Source organism: Eleutherodactylus coqui, chromosome 2 (genome assembly GCF_035609145.1).
Source record: "Eleutherodactylus coqui strain aEleCoq1 chromosome 2, aEleCoq1.hap1, whole genome shotgun sequence".
Taxonomy (NCBI): Eukaryota; Metazoa; Chordata; class Amphibia; order Anura; family Eleutherodactylidae; genus Eleutherodactylus; species Eleutherodactylus coqui.
In genome coordinates, this window is record NC_089838.1 from 246,462,139 (window position 1) to 246,483,319 (window position 21,181).

General features: G+C 42.9%; 2 protein-coding genes across 2 annotated transcripts in view; one reads left to right on the plus strand and one right to left on the minus strand.

Moving 5' to 3' along the window:
• The window catches only part of FANCI (FA complementation group I), a 67,935-nt gene extending 55,527 nt beyond the window's left edge, over nt 1–12,408 (plus strand). The window contains exons 31-38 of the mRNA XM_066592799.1: nt 1,220–1,313; nt 6,863–7,050; nt 7,869–7,925; nt 8,007–8,066; nt 9,843–9,908; nt 10,031–10,126; nt 10,205–10,315; nt 10,778–12,408. Coding sequence (XP_066448896.1) covers nt 1,220–1,313; nt 6,863–7,050; nt 7,869–7,925; nt 8,007–8,066; nt 9,843–9,908; nt 10,031–10,126; nt 10,205–10,315; nt 10,778–10,834 — 729 coding nt within the window. The 3' untranslated portion in view covers nt 10,835–12,408. The remainder of the gene's footprint in view (nt 1–1,219; nt 1,314–6,862; nt 7,051–7,868; nt 7,926–8,006; nt 8,067–9,842; nt 9,909–10,030; nt 10,127–10,204; nt 10,316–10,777) is intronic.
• Nucleotides 10,851–21,181, minus strand: part of POLG (DNA polymerase gamma, catalytic subunit) — a 60,840-nt gene continuing 50,509 nt past the window's right edge. Inside the window, exons 18-22 of the mRNA XM_066592800.1 lie at nt 20,938–21,060; nt 20,176–20,341; nt 17,720–17,928; nt 12,442–12,602; nt 10,851–11,779 (exon numbers count right to left, since the gene is read on the minus strand). Of these exons, the coding sequence (XP_066448897.1) occupies nt 11,715–11,779; nt 12,442–12,602; nt 17,720–17,928; nt 20,176–20,341; nt 20,938–21,060 (724 nt within the window). The 3' untranslated portion in view covers nt 10,851–11,714. The remainder of the gene's footprint in view (nt 11,780–12,441; nt 12,603–17,719; nt 17,929–20,175; nt 20,342–20,937; nt 21,061–21,181) is intronic.

Below are 21,181 nucleotides of genomic sequence, written 5' to 3' on the forward strand. Positions count from 1 at the left end.
CCATTGGGGAACACAGCGACCACTAGGAGGTGACCCTAAGTGCAAAAAGCATTAGTTCCTTCGGCCAGCTCTACCACTCTTGCAGAAACTGTGCTAAAGCAGTTTATCTTGGGGTACCTTTACACTGAGCAAGAATTGTTCGCATAGTCACTCAGAAAATTTGCTGAAGTGTATGAACAGCAGTAATTTAAAAGTTTTTACACAGAACACTACTAGACTTTTGTATCAGACGTGGCTATGCAGGGATTCCAAGTATTGGCTGCTTCATTACCCCCTTGCAAAGGAGTTATTGTTTATTGTTAGACAGTAATACGATATGCAATAATTAGCGCCATGTTACCTCCTTCCATAGACATAGTATAGTATTATATACTGCAAGACTCTGTTTTCTTATGGGGTTATCATTTTTTTTGCAACCACCAGACACCCTCATCCTCCCTACTCATAGGAGGCCAGTCTCTATATCTAATAAGATTATACTGATTGCAAGCATCATACAACCACATTACTTACTTCCACAGAGCTACATCTATTCTCCGAGCCTTACACCATTATGCCGTTACTATGATCATCTGCTGCCATGTTCCTCCCTTCCATGGGCTCTTTCTTATTTCCCTCTCAAAATCTAGTTTCTCTCTCATGCTCTATGTGAGTCTTAGAGAAATTGGTCTCCGCCACAGAGTTGATTCCCTTCCTCCATTCCACAATCTCCCCTCTTAGGAGCCATCCTCGCTCGATAGAACAGATCCAGGAACATCCTGAGCTTTATCATTCTCCTGTGTTGACCTCTCGCCAATGAGGCTACATTTCACCCCAATCGGACTCTAGTCTTTTCTATCACTCCTGTTCTAAGAAACTACCCTTGTAATCATAGTTCTGAAACTTCAGACCACCCTTCTGTTCTTTTGGGCACCAAATTTATTCACTGTTCAGTGCGCACACACAGCATGCTGTGTGTGTGCGCTCTCCCATTCATCTCTATGGGAGAGCGCATGTGCACAGCCTTCCAACTTCTTGGGGGCAAAGCACTGGAACGGGTCACCCGGCGAGTATAAAAAGTACCTGGAACCCCATCCTCTCACCTTTGAGCCTGATATTGTATTTTATGGAGCTCCAAGATGATGACAGGGTGACAGAGGCCCTTTAAGGTCAAGAGGGTTAATCATATTTCTAAGGCTGATATTAATAAGTTAAACCCTCATTGATCTTTTTCTTTTAGCTTTTGGTCTTGGGTCAATCTGCAAAAGTGCTGGATGAGGTGGACTGGCTAGTTACAAAACTAAAAACACAGCTTGGTTCAGAGAAGTTGCTTGGTAAGTAGACAAAGCACAAACATCTATTGTATGCGGTGGCTACCTGACTGATCCCCAGGATCAGGAACAGAATGAAATCCAACATTTATATCCTACCAGTCGGAAGTTTTAGAACACCTCAATTTTTACAGTTTTTATTTATAATTACAGTTTAACCCCTTAGTGACAGCCCCATTACCTTTTTACGTCCTGGCTTTGTGGGCTTTAATCCTCAGGGATGTAAAAACATGCATTCCCTGAGGATTAAAGCCCTGCAGGCTCTGGATGTGACAGGTGCAACCCGTGAGTTCCCGGAGCTAGCTGACAACCTGGAGCTGTCATGAGGGGCCACGGGAAGCAATCACGTAAAAGTTAAAAACAGTGAACTTCAATACTCCTTTCACTTTGGGTCCTGTTGGGCTGCCAGACAGAAGATTAGGGCCACAATGGGTATATTTCTGAACACCGGCCAAATCCATTTTGGGCTGCAAGTCTTCATTCATATGTGTGCTGTACAAAAAAAACTTTTTAAAATGACATACCGTATATACTTGAGTATTAGCCGACCGAGTATAAGCTGAGACAATAAGTTTCACCACAAAAAACTGGGAAACTTATTGACTCGAGTATAAGCCGAGCTATATTCGAGTATATACTAGGTAAAAGAAAAAAAACCTCCATACTCACCTCCCAGCCGGCGTCTGTGTCTGTGCAACAAGCTGCTTGAATTCTCCCCACTGTCATCCCCTGCTGTCCTCTCTGCTTGGCTCTGTCAGTGCTGTGTAAGCAAGCGCTGTGATTGGATTGAGTGCCAGCCAATCACAGCTGACGGCAGGGGATTTGAAAGCTGAGCAGGGAGATGATAGCGGGGAGAAGTCTCAAGCAGCTTGATTGGCTGTGAATGATCGAGTACTGGCTGTGATTGGCTGACACTCGATCCAATCACAACTCTTACTTACACAGTGCTGACGGCAGGGGATTTGAAAGCCGAGCAGGGAGAATTTTAAAGCAGCTTGATTGGCTGTGAATGATCGAGTACCGGCTGTGATTGGCCGGCGCTCGATCCAATCACAGCTCTTACACAGCGCTGAAGGTGGGGGGTGACAGCCGAGCAAAGAGGACGGCGGGGGATGACAGCGGAGAGAATTCAAGCAGCCTACCACACAGATGCCAGCTGGGAGGTGAGTATGGAGGGTTTTTTAAGCTTTCCCTCACTCGAGTATAAGCCGAGGGGGGCTTTTTCAGCACAAAAAAGTGTGCTGAAAAACTAGGCTTATACTCGAGTATATATGGTAATTGCCAAAAAAATGAAAACCATAATTTATTTCCTTCTGCTTTGCTTATATTCAAAAACTTTGGTGTAAAAATACGCAGTACACGCCTAAATGAAATCGTTAAGTGGTCTAGTTTTCTGAATGGGGTCATTTGTGGGAGTTCTCTATTGTTTTGGCCGCTCAAGGACTCTACAAGTGTGCTATGGGGCCTAAAACACCTTCAAGGAAAAGGTCTGTTCCAAAAGTCTCCGGCTGCTCCTTTCGGTTTGGGCCCCGTTGTGCATACAGACATAATATTAGAGCCACAGTGTGTGTGTTTCTGAATACAGAACAAGCAGGGTATCCATTTTTGGGTTTAAATCCTCATTTTCATGTGCACTATAGAAAAAAAATGTGTTCTTAAAATGACATATTTGCAAAAATATGAAATTTTATTTTTCCTTTAAATTGCATTAATTCCTGGAAGAAAAACTGTGGGGTAAAAATACTCATGACACCCTTCAGTGAATATATTAAGGGGTGTAGTTTTTTAAATGGGGTCATTTGTGGGGGTATCTATCATTCTGACCTATGAGTCTTTGCAATCTTGGCTTGGTGCAGGAAAACAAAATGTTCCTCAAAATGTTGGTAAGTAATGTTAAATTTGTACATCTCTTAAATAGTTTAAAAAAAAAAAAAAAAGTTTTTTCAAATGGGTCCCAGAATTAAGTAAACAGATGGAAAATGTGCACTTTATGTTTGCACATATTTGAGATATTGCAGTTGAAAATGTGAAGAAAAAACATTTTTTACAAAATATTCCCAAATTTGGTGCTTTTATTAAATAAACACAAATTCTATTGGTCTATTTTTACCACCTAAATGAAGTACAATATGTGGCGAAAAAACAATCTCAGAATCACTGGGATATGCAAAACCTTTACAGAGTTATTCTATGTTAGTGACACATGTCAGATTTCCCAAATTTTGCATTGTCACTAAGGGGTTAATGTCTCAAATGTACTTTGAAATGAAAGCATAGAACAAATAAGTTAAAATGATTAAACATAATGGAGTAACTTTGTTTCGTTTCACCACATTAAATCTAGGTTTTTGACTCTTCCCAGTAGCCCCCTCCTACTGATATAACAGCTTTACACAATGAAGGCTTCTTTCTACAATTGCATACAGATATTGTTTAGAAATGTCTTCCCAATATTGTTGCAGAAGTTCCCACAAATGTGCTGCACTTGTCAGTTGCCTTGCTTTAACCCTTCTGTCCAGTTCATCCCAAGCAACCTCATTGGGTTTTAGGTCTGGAGACACTGCAGGCTGTTCCATTCTTTGAAGCCTACCGGCTTCTTGTTTACTCAATTAGTTCTGACATAGCCGATAGAAGTATGTTTTGAATCATTGTCTTGCTGTAATATGCACGCCTGATTAACTAGACATACATCAGAGGATATTGCATGGCGTATCAAAATGGTGTGGTAGCCCTGTTTGTCCAATGTGCCAGTTGCCAACTCTGGATTCAGCAAAAAAGCCCCAGGTCATCTTGCTTCCTCCATGTTTGACAGTTGGTGTCAGACACTCAGAACCATCCTTTGGCGTCCTCGACTGCATATTAAAGCCCTGTGTGGTGTAGCAAAGATGTAAAATGTTGATTCATGAGTCCATAAGACCTTTTTCCGCTCTTCAGTAGTCCACTGGAGGTGCTGCTCGGCTCAGGCAAGTCATTCTTTTTATTTTGCAATCTTGGCAGTGGCTTTCCTATTGATACTCTAGCTGTCAATCCTGCAGATGGAAGTCTTCTCTTCACAGTATAAACGGAAACTTGTATATTTTTTGCTGCACTAAAGGTGCCGACCACAAAAACTGTTGACTCTCAAAAGCTTGTCATCTGATTTTATAGTGGCTTTTGGTCTGCCAAGCCTCTTTCTGGCAGAGTTTCCTCCAGTTTCCAAGTGCCTTTTGATGGTATAGAGGAAGAATAAGGAAAAACTGCATATGCAATAAAAAAACTCTATGCCCTCAACTTCTAAATGTTATAAGCAATTTATTACCCCACCAGGGGAATAAAGCTAAAAGAAGCACACAGTCAATGTTTCCTTATTCTTCCTTTGAACCATTACCCCTCCACCCACCAGTGTTTGGGTTCCCTCTGCAGCCGCCTGACAAACAGGAGTGACTTCTATTGATTTATAAGCAGAACTGGACTACAGGTGCTGAGCGGGCACACCCCTGATCACAGGGGTTCCCCACTCAGGGCCAGATGAGTCACCATTTCTATATAGTACATTGGTGTAGATACAATTTTAATATGTGAAGATCTGCCTAGCGCTTTCCCGGTTTATCCTATACACTTTTGATGGTATAGGAAACTGTACTGACTTCCACCTTGACTTTCTTGGCAATTTCTCTGTAGGACAGACCTGCACTTCTAAGGGTTATAATTGCCTGTCTTCTTTGGTTAATTGCCTTTTTCTTACAATTATGATAGCAATGTGCTCTGTGTTGAAGAGCAAAACGGTATTACTGTATCTTGACGCCCCCCCCCCCCCCCCCCCCCCGGATTGGCTGTACAGCTGCCAAGGCAGTAGGTCGTGGAAGGTGATCAAAGGGAGGCACCGTCAGAACCAGACGGATGGGAGTGAGCTGTGGGACGGCAGCAGGACGGTGAGCCGCGGCAGCACCACATAGTGCCAGTACTCGGCTATCTCACTTAGTGATGACGGGCGCAGCAGGGATGGCCCCGCGGCAATGAAAAGGCACTGTGACAGCTGGGTGGACGCACTGTGCACCACAAGAGCAGGGATGGCAGTGCGCCACAGGCTTGCTGCAGGATGGTCAGCAGTGGCGCCGACACATGGGCAGGTGTGCGCGGGGGGAGCAGTCTTAAGGGAGCACACAGGGGCCACGATGTTCAGAGCAGGTAGTTGGGCGCTGGAAGGGAAGAGACAGCCGGCGTCCGTGAATCAGTCCTTATCCTCCCTGCGTCCGGAAACAATCACAGACAAGCAGCGGTAAGAGTCACACTAGCACCCTCGACATTGCTTTTTTTTTTTTACAGCTGCTAATGTAAGCCTACATGTAAAACTAGCCCTCACTCTAAGCTACCACTGTGGGCAAGATGCAAGGCTCACTGTGCTTCTAGGACCTTTGTCTCTTCACCCTATCGCGAGCTAGGGGTGTGACAGGGCCGTTCCTCCTGTCAAACCCCTAGCTTTCGGTGGCGTCAAGATACACTAATACCAAGCAAAAGTGTCCAAATCCAGCCCTAGAAGATGTTGTAATGCAGTCTGCAGTCAGAGGGTTTGAAAGTAATCTACAACAGTAGACACATCTGCATTAATAGTTTGTATCTTATTTCAAACTATAATTTGCTTTCTGGACTGCAGAGCAGCTCTGCTTGATGTGTTCCTTGAAAAAAGCCCTTTGGTTAAAATCATAAGTTCAGACTATTGCTGCGTTTCAGGTTAAACTTTAATAATATTTTTATGTTTTAAATTTACTTTTGAACCATTTCCTGGCCTTTGCTGGTGTTGATTTGTGTTAATGTAAGAAATAACTGGAAAAATTGAGCTGTTCTGAAACTTTTGATCGCTAGTGTATTTGGATATGCATTGTACTAATGTGATGGGTTTGAAGTTTTCCTTTCCTGTCAGCATGGAGCGAGAACATGTGTGCTGTTTGTGTGAATGCGGTACTCAGTACAGTTGTGCAGCAGTTTGGTATCGGGTGCATATAGTGTCCAATATTTTTATATACCGTCCCATTTACATTAGTTTTCAGGAAGGAGGGACTGCCCCCTAGTACGTTAGCAGCGCTCAGTACAGAGCTACAACATGCACTATTATCTCAGATATGCTTCCATGTTGTTAAAAAAAAAAAGTAACTCTTTCCAATCCACTGTCTGACGTCTTAAGACATTCTGATTGAAGGCTGTACAGCTCTGATGTCAGAAGACATCCGGCTGGGTATTCTTACTGTATATTGCTGGCTGCTCTGTTGTCGGGGGCCTCTCCAGCATGTCCCATACCGCAGTAATGGCTCTAGCCAGCAGATGGCACCATTGTATAAAGGCAGAAAGAGAAAGCCCCCTAGGAATCCCTGAGTCCAAAATTAGATTGCAAAGAGTTAATGCTTCAAAATGAAATTAAGTATTCTAAGTAGGTTCATAATTGGGCTTTTTCAGTGTGTATAGTTTAGAAAGTACACTTACTATGTGGTGATCAGTTCATTCAGGCTCGTGAAATGCTGATTTTACTTTATAGTAGTCATAGATTAAGATAATGGAATGATATTTTATTTTTGCAGGGGATGGTGGATCCCAGGCCCCTAATCCCAGAGAACCAGTGGAAAAGGCCATCATTCTTCAGCTGGGGACATTATTAACCGCATGTCATGAGCTGGTCCAGACAGCACTGCCAACTGGAAGTTGCATGGACACTTTGCTGAAAGAACTTACAAAAATGTACACAGTCCTAACAGCCCTTGTGAAATATGTAAGTTATTGCGCAAGTATAAATATTAGAAAGGGATTTGTAACCATAGTAAGTGATGGCATATTGCTAGGCTCTGCCATAGGTTACTGATTAGAGATGAGCGAACCTACTCGGCCACGCCCCCTTTTTCGCCCGAGCGCCGCGATTTTCGAGTACTTCCGTACTCGGGCGAAATGATTCGGGGGGCGCCGTGGGTGAGTGGGGGGTTGCAGCGGGGAGTGGGGGGGGGGGGGGGGGGGAGGGAGAGGGCTCCCCCTTGTTCCCCGCTGCTACCCCCGCTCCGCCACGCCGCCCCCCGATTCTTTTCACCCGAGTACAGAAGTACTCGAAAATCGCGGTGCTCGATCGAGTAATTACTCGAAACGAGTAGGTTCGCTCATCTCTATTACTGATCAATGAGAGTCTAACTGCAGGTATGCCCGTTGATCCTTAGAATTAAGGGGACACAATGCTACACCTGGATAAGACTGGATTGCCGTTTCCGGGACAGTGGATGTCTGGGAGCACCGCTGTGCAGGAGAAATGTCAGAGATATTCCATAAGATTAAATGATGGGAATACCTCTCTGAGTAACTCTTGGCGTAACGATTGCTACTCATCCAGTAATGCCTATTTGATCATAACAGGGACGTAATAATAGGGGGTGCAGAGATTGTGGTCACACCTGCACCTTAGAGGTAAATTTGACAAATCACAATTGGGGAACTCAGAAGCTTCATCTTACGTGCGGTTTAGCCATGTCGGAGTATTTTGAACATTTCTCTTGAGCAATACCAGGCTGTCCCTTTCAGGAATCTGATGTGCTATTCTGTGTTTAGTATTTGCAGGTTTGCACTAATCATGCAGGAAAAATCCCGAACCGTTTGGAGAAGTTGGTAGGTTCATATTAACTTGTTTCATTGTCCACCAACTCATGAATGCATTTTACCTTTTTTTAACCTCTCTCCTCTCATCAGGTTAAGCTGTCTGGCTCGCACCTCACCCCGCAGTGTTACGCCTTCATAACATACGTACAGGTAGGGATTTGTAATGGACCAGGTCATTTTTAAAGGGAATATTTCCCTATATTTTTTATTCATTCAAACTAGTGACACGTGTTCCATTTTCTAATGCTTTTATTTTATGATTTTAGATTTTTTTTTTTTTTATTCTATTGTCTTCGGTTAACAGAGGTCAAAGATCTGCTTTACAGCAGAAATCGTGTGTTATAGACACAATGGAGAGGATGAGACCCATTAATTTCTATGGGAGACTGTTGTAGGCATGTTGTGTAACATGTGCGGAGGGCATTGTTGTGACCATCGCCTATTGTGATTGGTGTAACCTGTATAGATGGCACCTCTCATTGTAATCCTGCCTGTGATGACGACTGAAATCAGGAAATGTCAGACTATTATTGGGCTCAGGGCCCTTTTACACAGAATGATTGTTCAGTGCAAACACGGACAACTACTGCATGATTATTTGTTCGCTTATCATTTAGTTGATGCAGGCATAAAAAAACAAATGACTATCAGCTCGCTTACGCCGAATGGCTGCCTGTTTCCTCTGAATGCAGACAGGTGGCTGGAAGAGATCTCTGACCCGCTGCGCCTGCATTCAGTGAGTGATTATCGCTCCTGTGTGAAAGCAAAGGAATGTTAATGTTTGACACAACTGTTGGCACTTAAGAGCCCAACAGTCGCCCCTGTGTAAAAGGACCCTTAATGGTCAGTGTGAAAACTGCAGAATCTGAGAATTGTTTTTCTGTAGATAATGACAATCAAGACAATTTTTTTATTTTCAATTTTTAAGAATTCTTGGTGACCTTTTTTTTTTCTCCAACTCTGGTTAAAATATATATAATGACTCATTTTCTGATAACACATTCCCTTTAAGTGATTGTCCCAAGATTTCAATTAATCACTAGAACCGGGGTCCTGTTTCCCAACCTGCTGCTATATGACTTGAGCGGTGATCAAGCATCTATTGTGCTGTTCCATTTCCGTCTCTGGGACGGCCAGAGATGGCCAAACGCTTTACTCTGCTTCTCTGGGAGTTCCATAGAGATAAATGATAGGTACATACGATGCCTGTTCTCTTGCCACTCAGCCCTTATCCTGTTGATCGTGCATATATGTACATAAAAGAGCCAATCAACAGATCAATGTTTGCTTGCTTGCCGGCATTTTCAGATAGACCGATGACTGGGTGGGCAAGCAAATGTCAATGCCCAATCATCAGCCAGTGTAAAACACATTTTTCCATCTCTTCCCCCCTCACATTATTCCTTGTCATAGTCTAAGGATCACAGCTGTATATTCCAGTCACTTTCCTGTAGTGCAGCCCCCTGTCTGATGCTTATCAGATGCCATCTTGTGATTGAGAAATCTACCCCATCATGCATCAGCATAGCACGAACTGAGGCTATACTATTTTGACTGGACAATTTATCATTGCCTTCTTTATTCACCTAAATAAGCCACAGGCCACAAGTATACAGTTAGGAGGCTGAGCTGTGATCTCCTCTATTATAACTGTGTGATCATTATCAACAACTGTGACAGGAATGCCTGTGTCCCCTTCTAGACAGTTTCTGTGGCAGAGGCCTGTAATAGTATCACACAGACTGTGAATTTGACCAGTAGCTGAATACATAACCCCAAGTAGATCTGAGTCTATGAGAATTGTGATCCCATGACCATCTAAAAGGAAAAAGAGGCCAAGCGTTTCAGACAGAAAGAAATAACTAACCAAGGTAACACTAGTCCACTTTTGATTGAATAACTCTTGTTCTCTTGTGGTGTTTATAGAGTATACAAAGTGAAAATATTGCTGGAGACAAGAAGAAGAAGGAGGATGCGGCTGCCGTCTCTACGGTACGGTCTGTCTATATCTCTAGTTGTGATGATGAAATACAGTTGTCTTGTACTACTGCAAGGGTAGGTACATTTACTATATACTTCATAGAGAAGTTAATTATGCATGTTTTATTTTTAAGGCCAAAGTCCTCAGAGACACCAAACCAATCCCAAATCTAATTTTTGCCATTGAAAAATATGAGGAGTTCCTTATAAAATTATCTAAAAAGTCAAAGGTAGGACACTAAAGCATCTACGTACAATACTGATATACTGTATGTGGCATCTTTCATGACACCTTTCCTCCATATCAGGTCAATCTGATGCAATACATGAAGCTTAGTACTTCCAGAGACTTCAGGATCAATGCAGCCAGCCTGGATGTAGCTCTACAAGAAAAGGGATCTGATGAGGAGAATGATCAGGTATGTGCTTTGTGCCATTCTCTTTGGTACTTTTACCCAGATGACCAAGCAGGACAAGTGCAACAGCCAATGAATTAGCTTTGTGTTTTAGAAATGGCGGGATATTTGTTCTTCTTAAAGGGTTGTCTGGGACTTTTTTATTTCCAAGACAGGTCATCAATAAATGATTGGTGGGGATCCCCACTCCCCAGATGATTACTGGCACTGCTGTCACTATGGAAAGCACAGGAAGCAGGAATCAATTATAGCATAGCAACCCGTGTTTGTAGGCACAGGCACAGTTCCTATTAGGAGCTGTGCCTGTAATATCAACCTGGGCAGCTACACTTCCTATAGTAACAGCAACACTGAATATCAATAAAAAAAAAAAAAGTTTTTCCTAAGCCCCAGGCGACCCCTCTAGTCTTGTTTTCTTTTATTAAGTCATTTCTTTTTATATGTTTTCTTTGATTTGATTTCTAGTCTGTGTCTGAACAAGCTGAAAGTCAAGAACCAAAGAAGAAAAGGAGGAGGAAGTAACGGCTGTATCAGGCACTTCAATTACTCACACAACTTTATTTACAGTTTGTTTTGTTAATGGATCAGTCAGTTTAATATGCTGCACTATGTGAGGACAACCTATTACAGCTTCAGTTCCATACTACTAGTTGAAGGAAAAAAAAAAACTGCTGTGCCATTTGGGTACTGACCCTTGAAAGAAAACACTGGACACATTGGGGGCAATTCATAAAAAGACTTTATAATGCCAGAATTTTGTCATAAACTGGCAAGTTCCACTTGCAACTTTTCTACTTTTACCCCACCCTTGTAGAAACTGTCGTAAATTATAGCACAAATCGACAGCAGCTTTTACCTTCCCTAAATTTCAGCAAGCGGTGCATGGGTGGCCCAAGATGAGCTTCTTGGTACATATGGCACATCTTACTCCATTGTCACTTATCTAAGACTAGAGTGTAAAACACCGGTCTTATATAAATGGGCCCCGCAGCTTTATAAGCCTTGTATTCATGAGCGCTCTTCGCCTCTCCTCAAGGTGGTGATTGTCAGCCTTCTCTGTATGTGGAAATGCACAGCAGCCTGTGATTCACTGTCCTGAAGGCAGGGGGAGCACTCATGAATACAAGAGGCATATAAACTGCGTCTGGCGTGTCGTTTCAGCGTTCCTACTACCTAAATGACACTTTTTTTTGTACTAGTAGTATAGTACTGTAACTGTAGCATGGTACCCTAACACAAGGCAGCATATTAATCGCACAGACCAGCTTTGAATTGACATTCACTGTGGTGCAATCTCCATAATCTGAGACAGATTTGTATTAACAGCATTACTACGTTATGAATGTATAAGAACTCCATGGGAGTTGGACGCAGGCAAATCTGGTTTGTAGATACAGACATGTCAGCTCTTTTTCTCCAAAACACCATTGGTTATTTTAAGCAAATCATAGATATCCAAAGCTTCACCTACAAAATAAAGCAGAAAAGTGGGTATATTAGCAGAGCCCAGCAGGAGCACAGCGGTGGAAGACAACAGGGATACATTGCATTAAAAGGAAATGGGAAAATTACTGCTAAGTTGACGGTTATTGATACAGGAGGATATACGATTGTAAAAAGTTGAAATGCCTTAATGTTAAAATGTATTGGCATCACCAACGCAGACGTTCTAACCTGATAAAGAAATATTTAGAAAACATAATAATGATAAGTTAGTTATATTCAATATGGAATTTCCACTCAAACCAGATAAGGCTAATTTCACTCGGGCAAGTGTGATACTGTGCTCTGGAATGTGCGATGTCCCCATGGATGCATGGTGTTTGTATAAAAAACACCTCCCATCACTACAGGGAAGTAGCGATGCTCCGGCGTGGCTCTCAGCCTTGCTAAAGGATGGACAAGCGTTTCCAATTGTTTTCAATGGGAAACATTGCACAGTGTGCACATGAGTGCGGTGCAATGTTTTTCCGAGCGTTTTAAGGATAATCCCTTCAACTGTTTGCATAGAATGTTTTGTTGTATAAAATGTATTATAGTGATTTATGTTTTACAGAAATGTGTGTGTCTTTACACAATAAATACAGTTAATATGCTGCAGGGGACTCTGTCTTGTATACACAACGTACCTGGAGGAACGCCATATCTCTGCTCTATACCAGTTGGGTTTGATGGAGATTTACAATCCATGTTCACTTCTTTTCTCATACACCGATCAATATCTACTGCACTGAAAAATGCCACTGACTGGGGCAAATCCTGCATCCCTAAGTTGTAGGCAAACATACACCTGTGATAAAAAAGAGGAAAGACAATACATTCACTGACCTTCAGCTCTTATCTGTCCAGAAAGCCCCACACAAATCTTACATGTATAATGTTACTGTATCAAAGTGCTAGAGACCACTTGTCCGTGCGCTCCACCTCCTAAAGCATATAAAACAGAGGCTCACAGTAGTCATGTGATCAGTCATAGTCCCTGATCACAGCTCCTAAACCAGCAGAGCCTGACCACATGACTGATGTCATCACAGGTCCTTCATCCTTGTGCACCGAATGAGAGATTATGGGTGGACTACATCCCCCCATCGCCTTAGTTGCTATGGACACAGCAGTACTCAGTCTGGCAGTTTGTAGCTGGTTGTGAGACAGCTGGACACTGAGACTCCAATAAATGAAACCTCACAAATGTCCACATACATAGATGGCGGTGCATATTAACCAACAAAATTGAAGCATAGTCCTTCAGCACTATCCTCACATCTCCTGAACGTGATATCATGTCATGTTAAGTGCGAAAGCCGCCAACACCAGTCCAGCTATGGAGAAGTCTTGGAGGCGGGAATGAGAGGTTCAAATTAAAAGGAGCGCTTTATCTGATTTTGTTAAAAAATCAGAGGGCGTGGGCTTAGGTGGTGGATTGAGATGAAATATGCAAGGTAGGGCGGCGGCGCGCTGTGGAGGGCTTTATAGATGAAAGTAGTGCATTTAAATTGAATTCTGTATTTGACAGGCGGCTCGACAGGAAGATGAGCCTGGCTGATGCATTCAGGATGGATTGGAGGGGGGAAGAGTCTGGCACGGGGGGGAAGCCAGGCAGCAGCAAGTTGCCATAATCGAGGCACGTGTCGATGATGGCAACAGTAAGCGTTTTTAGCGTGTTCACCGTGAGAAAGCGGTGGATTCTTGCGCTGTTCTTGAGATGCGGGTGACATGTTTGGGCTACAGATTGGATCTAGGGGGTAAAGCAGAGATTGGAATTGAATATAACCCCAAGGCAGCGGGCATTTTGGGAGTTATGGTGATGCCACACACTGAGCTGGAGATTTCAAGATGAGGTTGGTTACTAGAAGGCGGAAACACAAGGCGCCATGTACAGGATGTGTTGCACACTGTAGCTCGATTTCCCCTCTCATTAGTTAAACTTGGCGGGGAAAAAGCATTTGATTCAAAAAGGCTTTGTTGCTCTCATCTCACGTAGATTTGTGACAAAACGATAAGCTGTTCCACAAAAAAAGGGGTGAAGAAAAACATGCCTCTATATGGCTACACTAGTAGAAAAAATGGGGGTCAGAATGTGGTAACGAATATTTTTTCCTCATAAGGGTGATTATACAGCGGTTTTAGGACAAATGCAGCTTTTTTTTTAAATCTAGCAAAAAACCCAGTGGCTACATACCTAGTGTAAGTCAGAGGATTATGAACCGCACTACGTACATGGGGAACATTTACTAATACCGTTCAATAGTTACGTGTGAAAGTGTACCCGATTCATCACAATGATGGTAAATCTGTAGACATTTAAAAGGGTCTGGTCTGTCTATACAACCTATTAGTTGGCTGAGTTTACACCAACATTTTAGCACTTGAGGTGTAATTTATTCAAGTAGGAAAAAAAGTCTCAAAGTGCCAAAAGCAGATAGTGAATGTGGCACAAAGCTTGTAAGATGTGCCGTTCATGGCATTTTCGGTTACTGCTTTAGATGTGTTTGTTTTTTCTAATCTCCTGGACCCTTTCATAGTGTTAAAAAAAAAAAATGTAAAAAAAACTTGACCAAGAGCAAAAGAAAGAAGACACACCCAAAGAGGTTTGCAAAAAACCAAAACATGAAATAGTATTTTAGTACAAATCTCCCCCCCCCAATGTTTTACTTTGTATCCCCCTCATTGTACCCCAAAATGGTGCCAATGAAACATCCTGTTCTGCAAAAAAAAAAAAAAAAAAGTCCTCGTACTGCTGCATTAACAGGTAGAGGCAAAAAAAAAAAGAGTTATGAGTTTTGGAATCATCAAAGGTAACAAAAAGAAAAAAAATATAGGGCCTGAAGGGCCAAAATATACCAGCTGTTAAATGTAAAATGCTGGCATTCATGATGAGAAACATTGCCATTTCCAATTAAATTTGCTGGCACTTTGAATTTGTCAAGTTCACTGTCAATGAATGACTGCGAGTGGTGGAGACCACCCAATTGACAAATTCAGGGCTCAGTCACTCTGAGGGCTTAGTCAAACGGGCACCGATGCGCCCGTGTGACTGAGCCCTTACTGCAGGAAGTAGACGGCCGCACTTCAGGACGGATGTGTCTCTGCAGCGTCGGAAGAAAGAACATGTGACCGACTTCATTGCCGGTCAGGTGTTCTTTCTTTGGCACTTTGGGGAGTAGTCCGTCCTGAAGTGCGTCCGTCTTCTTCCTGCACAGTCTTCTTCCTGCACAGCATCGGTGCCCGTTTGACTAAGCCCTCAGAGTGTTCTGAGCTGGATCTAACAGGTGGCAGTTTGGTGGAAAATAAGGAGAATAGAAAAGCTGGGATAGAGGCAACAGACAGCTGAGGACATGACAGGTCTTTAACCCCTTAAGGACCAGACACTTTTTAGGGATTTTACCCATGTGGTAGCTTTACTGCACAATTTTTTTTCCTTCAGCTACCAAAATTATTTTTGCTGCATTTGTTCCGTGTCATATAGGGCTATTTTTTAATATATATTTTTTTACTAACTTTTTTTGCGTTTTTTTTTTTTTTGTTTTATCAGTGGTAAAAAGGTAAAGAAATGATTTTTTTTAACATTTATAGTTTTTCTTTTCTAATTAGTAAATTTATGCTAAACTAAAGGCAATGGGTTCCTTATTTGTTTGACATTATGATATACAATACATATAGTTTTGGATTACAGGGCGTATATAGCGACCATTGTGGTTGGCGTAAGATCATTTTCTTTTTCATGTATATTTTTAATTTTATTCAGTAATTTTTTTTAAAACTTCAACTATTTTTTTAAACATTTATGACCCCCATGACATCCTATAAGACCTTTGTCGGTCATTCACATGGTCTTTTTTTTTTTTTTTTTTTAAATATTTGACACTTTCCCACTGTAGCTGGGGCATCCATAGGAGGCCCAGTTACAAGGGAAAACAACCCCCTGTAGTGACAAAAGTCACTGGCAGAGCTGATCAGGGACTGCTAGGACCCTGCAGCTATGCTATGCCAAGGTGTACCCAGCGGTCATGTGATACTGAGTCCCATAGTGGAAGTTACACTCTCACTTCTTAGTACATAGCACTCATTGAGCACTATGTACCCCGAGAAAGAAGGCAGAAGTGGTTAAAACCTGCTTCTCCCTTCTCCTCTGGGTTCTCAGCTGTTAATAGCTGAGGTCGCAACCTACTCCTTCCTGCTTGATTGTAGAAGCAGAGGATTTAATCCTGCGCCGTACATCTGCTATTAGCAGGATTAAAGTCCAGGCCCAAGAATGATATATTTACCGCGCTTGGTCTTAAGTGGTTAAAAAACAGTACGAGGTAATGTTCCTAAACCTATTGTTATAAACTATGTATTGCTGTGTACAGACCTCTGCTGGTTTTATTATTGAAATCAATGAGGGAGAAAAGGGATACAAAAACAGCAAACCTAGACCTTGCAGTGATTAATGACACAAAATGTGTAATGGGTTTAATGTATCGAGGGAAAACTCCCTTTCATTATATATCTTATGACAGGCCACAGTTTTTAGCCTCAGCCATTGGGTTGAATTCTATCTAAGTTACCACAATAAAGTGATGTCAGTAGAACAGAACCACTTAACGTGGAGTGTCTGACAGATGCCATCTGCTGTAATGTTGGAATAGATTAGATTCTCGTCTCTCCAGTTAATATAAAGATACAGTATATACAGGTACGATACTGGGAAGGGAGCATTATGCTATCGTCTGGGTTGGAAGGACAAAAAGTGTTAAAGAGGTTGTTCAGTTGTAAACTCTTGATGGCCTATCCTAAGTTTGGTCATCAATAGTAGATTTGTAGGGGGTTGTCACACAGGCCCCCCCCCCCCCCCGAGCAGCAGTTTTCTGTTAAAATGAGCTTCTACCTCAAGGGTTTTTTTTTTAATGCCTTCCTCTGGATCAACATGGGGAGGGGAAGAAGTAACACACTATATTACTAAGAGATGTTGGAGATGCTGTGGCATGACATGAGGAGGGCTGTGAACACAAAGCATGCCAGAAATACTGATGAACTGAAACATATTTGAAGGGAGGAAGTGTCTAAAATTCCTTCCGAACTTTGTGCAAATCGTGTTTGCAGATACAGGAGACATAGGGTGGAGGTGATTGCTGCTAAAAGGGCCTCCAGCCAGATGAAGTTCATAGATTTGTGACTTGTCTGATGAGTAGCTATCAATGCAGAAATCTAGGTCATTCTAAAGAGTTCATTTACTTTTCCTTGTACCTGTGTGTATAGCGTGCTTCCTGGAAGAAGACTGGATGAACAAGGGCAACTACATCCAGTATGTAACCAGATCACATCTATAATTCTTGATTGAGCTTTCAGCATATTTCACAATACGTGAGTCTGCAAGGCTGTTTTTACAGCGGTTGTAGATGTTGATCCCATAGGATACACCCTCATCGCTGGTATTACTAACCCAGGGATATTTAGTCCTGTCTCTGGAAATCTCCTTCACTCTGCAGTGAAAATAGAAGACAAGCTCCTTATCTAGTAAGTGGAGGATAATGAGAGAAGCAACAGTCAGGTAAATGGCTCCTGGTGATAACATAAAAGAGTCTGACACAATCTGCGCTGTGTTGAAAGTAAATGTCAACTCCACCAGCAGTCCCATGTAATAGCGCAGTTCCCACCTCACCAGCCCCTCATAACTTGTACTCTGGCTTACACTCCTTCCATAGTTACAGCCTACGTGAGGGACAAGTGAAAGTGGTAAACCCTGCGTTTAGAAACTTAAAAGCCTCCAGTCTTACCTGCCTCTTTGCTAGTCCATGACTTTGTGTTACTCACCTTTGAGAATCCATGTAAGAGCAGTAATATCAGTGGCTGCTAGACATGGCGTTGTCATTAAATATGTACTTATGTCATCATGAAACATCACATTTACAAGAGACAGACCAATACCTTGTTAGCAGATTTGTGATCTGGAGAGCTAATGCTGCTCGGTATCTGTCCTCGCTACGCACTACATAACGAACTTCATCATGGATACTAATGCAGAAACGCCCATCAATGTCGTACTCCTCAAAAAGCCACTTCATGGCTACTAGCATAAGATGAAGGTAGTCAACAGCTGAACTCTGTACAACCCAGTTTACTCTACTGGTTATAAACTGTAAAAAGGAAAACAAGAATTACACGATTGGCAATACAACTACATAGAGACAGTCATCAGGTATGGAAAGGGTCTTTTAAATGTCCCATGTATTGGGCCTGAACAGTTCTCTGAACACTCCTTAATCCAATAATCAGGCCGTGTAAAGGGACCAATGATGAGCCAACAAATCTGCAAATGCTCTTTTCAGCTGATCATTCAGTTTCAGAGAGTAAAAATTCCCCGTCACGGGGACATAGATGTAAAAAAAAAAAAAAGTTACATAAATAAGTAAATCGAGCACTATACAAATTATAAATCAAAACATCTGAAACTAAATGAGGAACCCATTCCTGTACTTTATTTTAGTGTAACTATACGAATTTTAAAAAACAAGTATAAGTTTTAAATTACCATATATACTCGAGTATTAGCTGAGTCAATATGTTTTACCACAAAAAACTGGGAAAACTTATTGACTTGAGTATATACTAGGCAAAAAACCCCCCGCAATACTCACCTCCCAGCCGGCGTCTGTGTTCCCGGCGCGATGGTCTCCCCGGCAGTGCGGCAAGCTGCTTTACACTTCTCCCCGCTTGGTTTTCAATTCTCCGCCGTCAGCGCTGTGTAAGTAAGCGCTGTGATTGGTTTATCGAGCGCCGGCTGTGACTGGCTGGCACGCGATCCGATCACAGCCAGTGATGTCATTCATTGAATGGCTGTGAATAATCGAGCGCCGACGGTGATTGGCTGGCACTCGATCCAATCGCAGCGCTTACCGTATATTGCGGCGTATAAAAGGCGACGGGGCGTATAAGGCGACCCCCCAACTGTCACCTTATACGCCAGGAATACAGCAGAGCAAAAAAAAATAAAAATCATTGCTCACCTCCCCCGGCGTTCTGCGGCGCTGCTGCAGGATGTCGCTCCCTCCTGGTCCCTCCTGGTGCATTACAATACGCACTCCTATGCAGACGGCTGCGGTTTGGCCGCGCGAAATCTCGCGTGGCATGTCCTATTTTTGTGCGGGGCTCGCACTCACCCGGCCGCCGGCTCCGGTCTGCGCATGCGCCGGCTGTGCAGCAGCCGGCACATGAAAGAGGCGGGGCCACCAGGCGCGGGTGAGTACGCGCTCGTCCCTGCAGGCTCTCGGGTCGGGTCCCGCGGCGAGAATTCTCACTGCCGGATCCGACCTGCTCGTCTGCAGGCGGCCTATATGTCACAGAAATAAAAAGGGCATGAAAAATAATTTAGCTAGAAGAAAAATACGTGGCCAGTAAAACTTCATGGGTAAAATCCCTAAAAAGGGTTTGGTCCTTTAGGCCCAAACACCCTTGTACTTAAGGGGTTAAAGACAAAGTGGATAAAAGACAGACGCAACATGAAGTTGTGACACGGCATATAGGATGCAGGAGGAATAGAGCAGGAAGTGATGGAAGAGGAACGCAGTGGAGAGCAGCTGGGATCTCGGCTTTTCAGCACTTGTGTCCTGGTTGCTGCAAGTATTTGTTTGGCTTCTACCAGAATGCCTCTGAAGTCAACTGATATGGCAGCTGACCCTTAAACTCCAGATCAGCAATATCTAATGCCTGGTTTAGACACAGATTATCGCTCAAAAAATATTTTGAGCGATTATCGTTGTGTGCTTTTTTACAGTGCAAGGTGTTGAGCGATCACCTTGCGCTCCGAGTGGGGGATGTAGAAGACGAGCGGGGGTCGCTAGTCTTCTGCATCCAGCTGTTGCCCGCTCGGAGCGCCCTGCTGTTATACAGCTGAGCGCTCCGAGCAGAGGATGCAGAAGACAAGCTGGACCGCTCTGTTCTTCATACCCAGCCTGTCTTCAGGGAGCGGGATACAGCTGAAACAATAGTATCAGCTGTATCCCGCTGTGAATTACTGATCCGGCTTAACGAAAACTGCACAATGTCAGTGCAGTTAGACACAACGATTATGGCTCAAAAAATAAGTGATTTTTTTTTTAGCAAAAATCGTTGTGTCTAAAAGGGGCCTTTAGTTGATGGGGTGGTACAGGGAGCGAGACCATTCTACAATGGGCCACCACTAGCCGCTGCATAGTCTACGTCCCTTGGAGATACACCACTGAATCCAACAGGCTTGATCCCTCCTTTCCACTGACTTGCCCTACACAACATGAGATCATGGGCCAAAAATCGGCAGATTCAGTCAACTTATACCTCAAGTGTATGGCCGGCCACCATTGAGCGGTCAAACCTAGCAGAAGGCTGATAAGCGTGTGACCGATTACCTCTCCTTTAACAGCGGCGGGTTCCAGCGCTCTGCTGATGCGGCATCCTAGGACAGGAGTACTGGGGGAGGGGCTCATAGCGATGCTCTCCAGCTTGTTAAACATTTGTGACTCTGTACCCCCAGTCCAAATCTTCCGACTTATCAAGTTCCATTTCCTTCTGGAGCTGTTAACCAGAAATAAAAATGTGAGACAGCAGCCCCACATAAGAGATGAAGTCAATCACTAATTTCACAATGTACTAGTGCTGGGAGCGATAGATACGGTATGATGTTCTGGACCGGTACGTAATGGCTACTAGATGTCGGTGTAGAAGCAGAAAAGAAACGTCTTAGTGGAATAAACAGCGGCTTGCGTGTAATAATTGGACGGCGATCATTTGTAGAGAAACCTCTTCTATTTTTCATAACCATTATAAAATAAATAGTCATACAACCGGTTAACCCCTTCCTGACAGCTAGTTTTTTTTATTGTTGCATTTTGATCCATAATTTCCAAGAGCCATAACTTTCTTTTATTTTCCCACCAATAGTAGCATGAGGGTTATTTGTTTTTACCCTAACATAGCACCATTTCCTAAATCATATAATCTATTGAAAAGCTTGGAGAAAAAAAAAATTCCTCTGTAGTTTTCTGGGTCTCATTTTTCCGGCATCAATGGGACATTTGGCTCAAGAACAGTCTTCCACTGATGTCATCTGTGACAAGTCAGATAATCTAGAATAGTTAAATAATACATATTATATATACACATATTCTTACTTGGTTGATGCACATCTTTGAATCTTCCTCACATCCTGTAAACTCACAGAGTTCTCTTCTCCTCTCTCGATGGTGATTCCGAGCTGTTCTACCAGCCATTCTGCATCCTCAGACAAGATATACCTAGAAAAGACAAAGACATTATCACGGTCAGAGCATGAAAGCTCCTCCCTAAGGCCTGATGTCCACTAGCTAAATGGAATTGCGGATTCCGCAGCGGATTTTGCCCAAAGGGAATCATTGG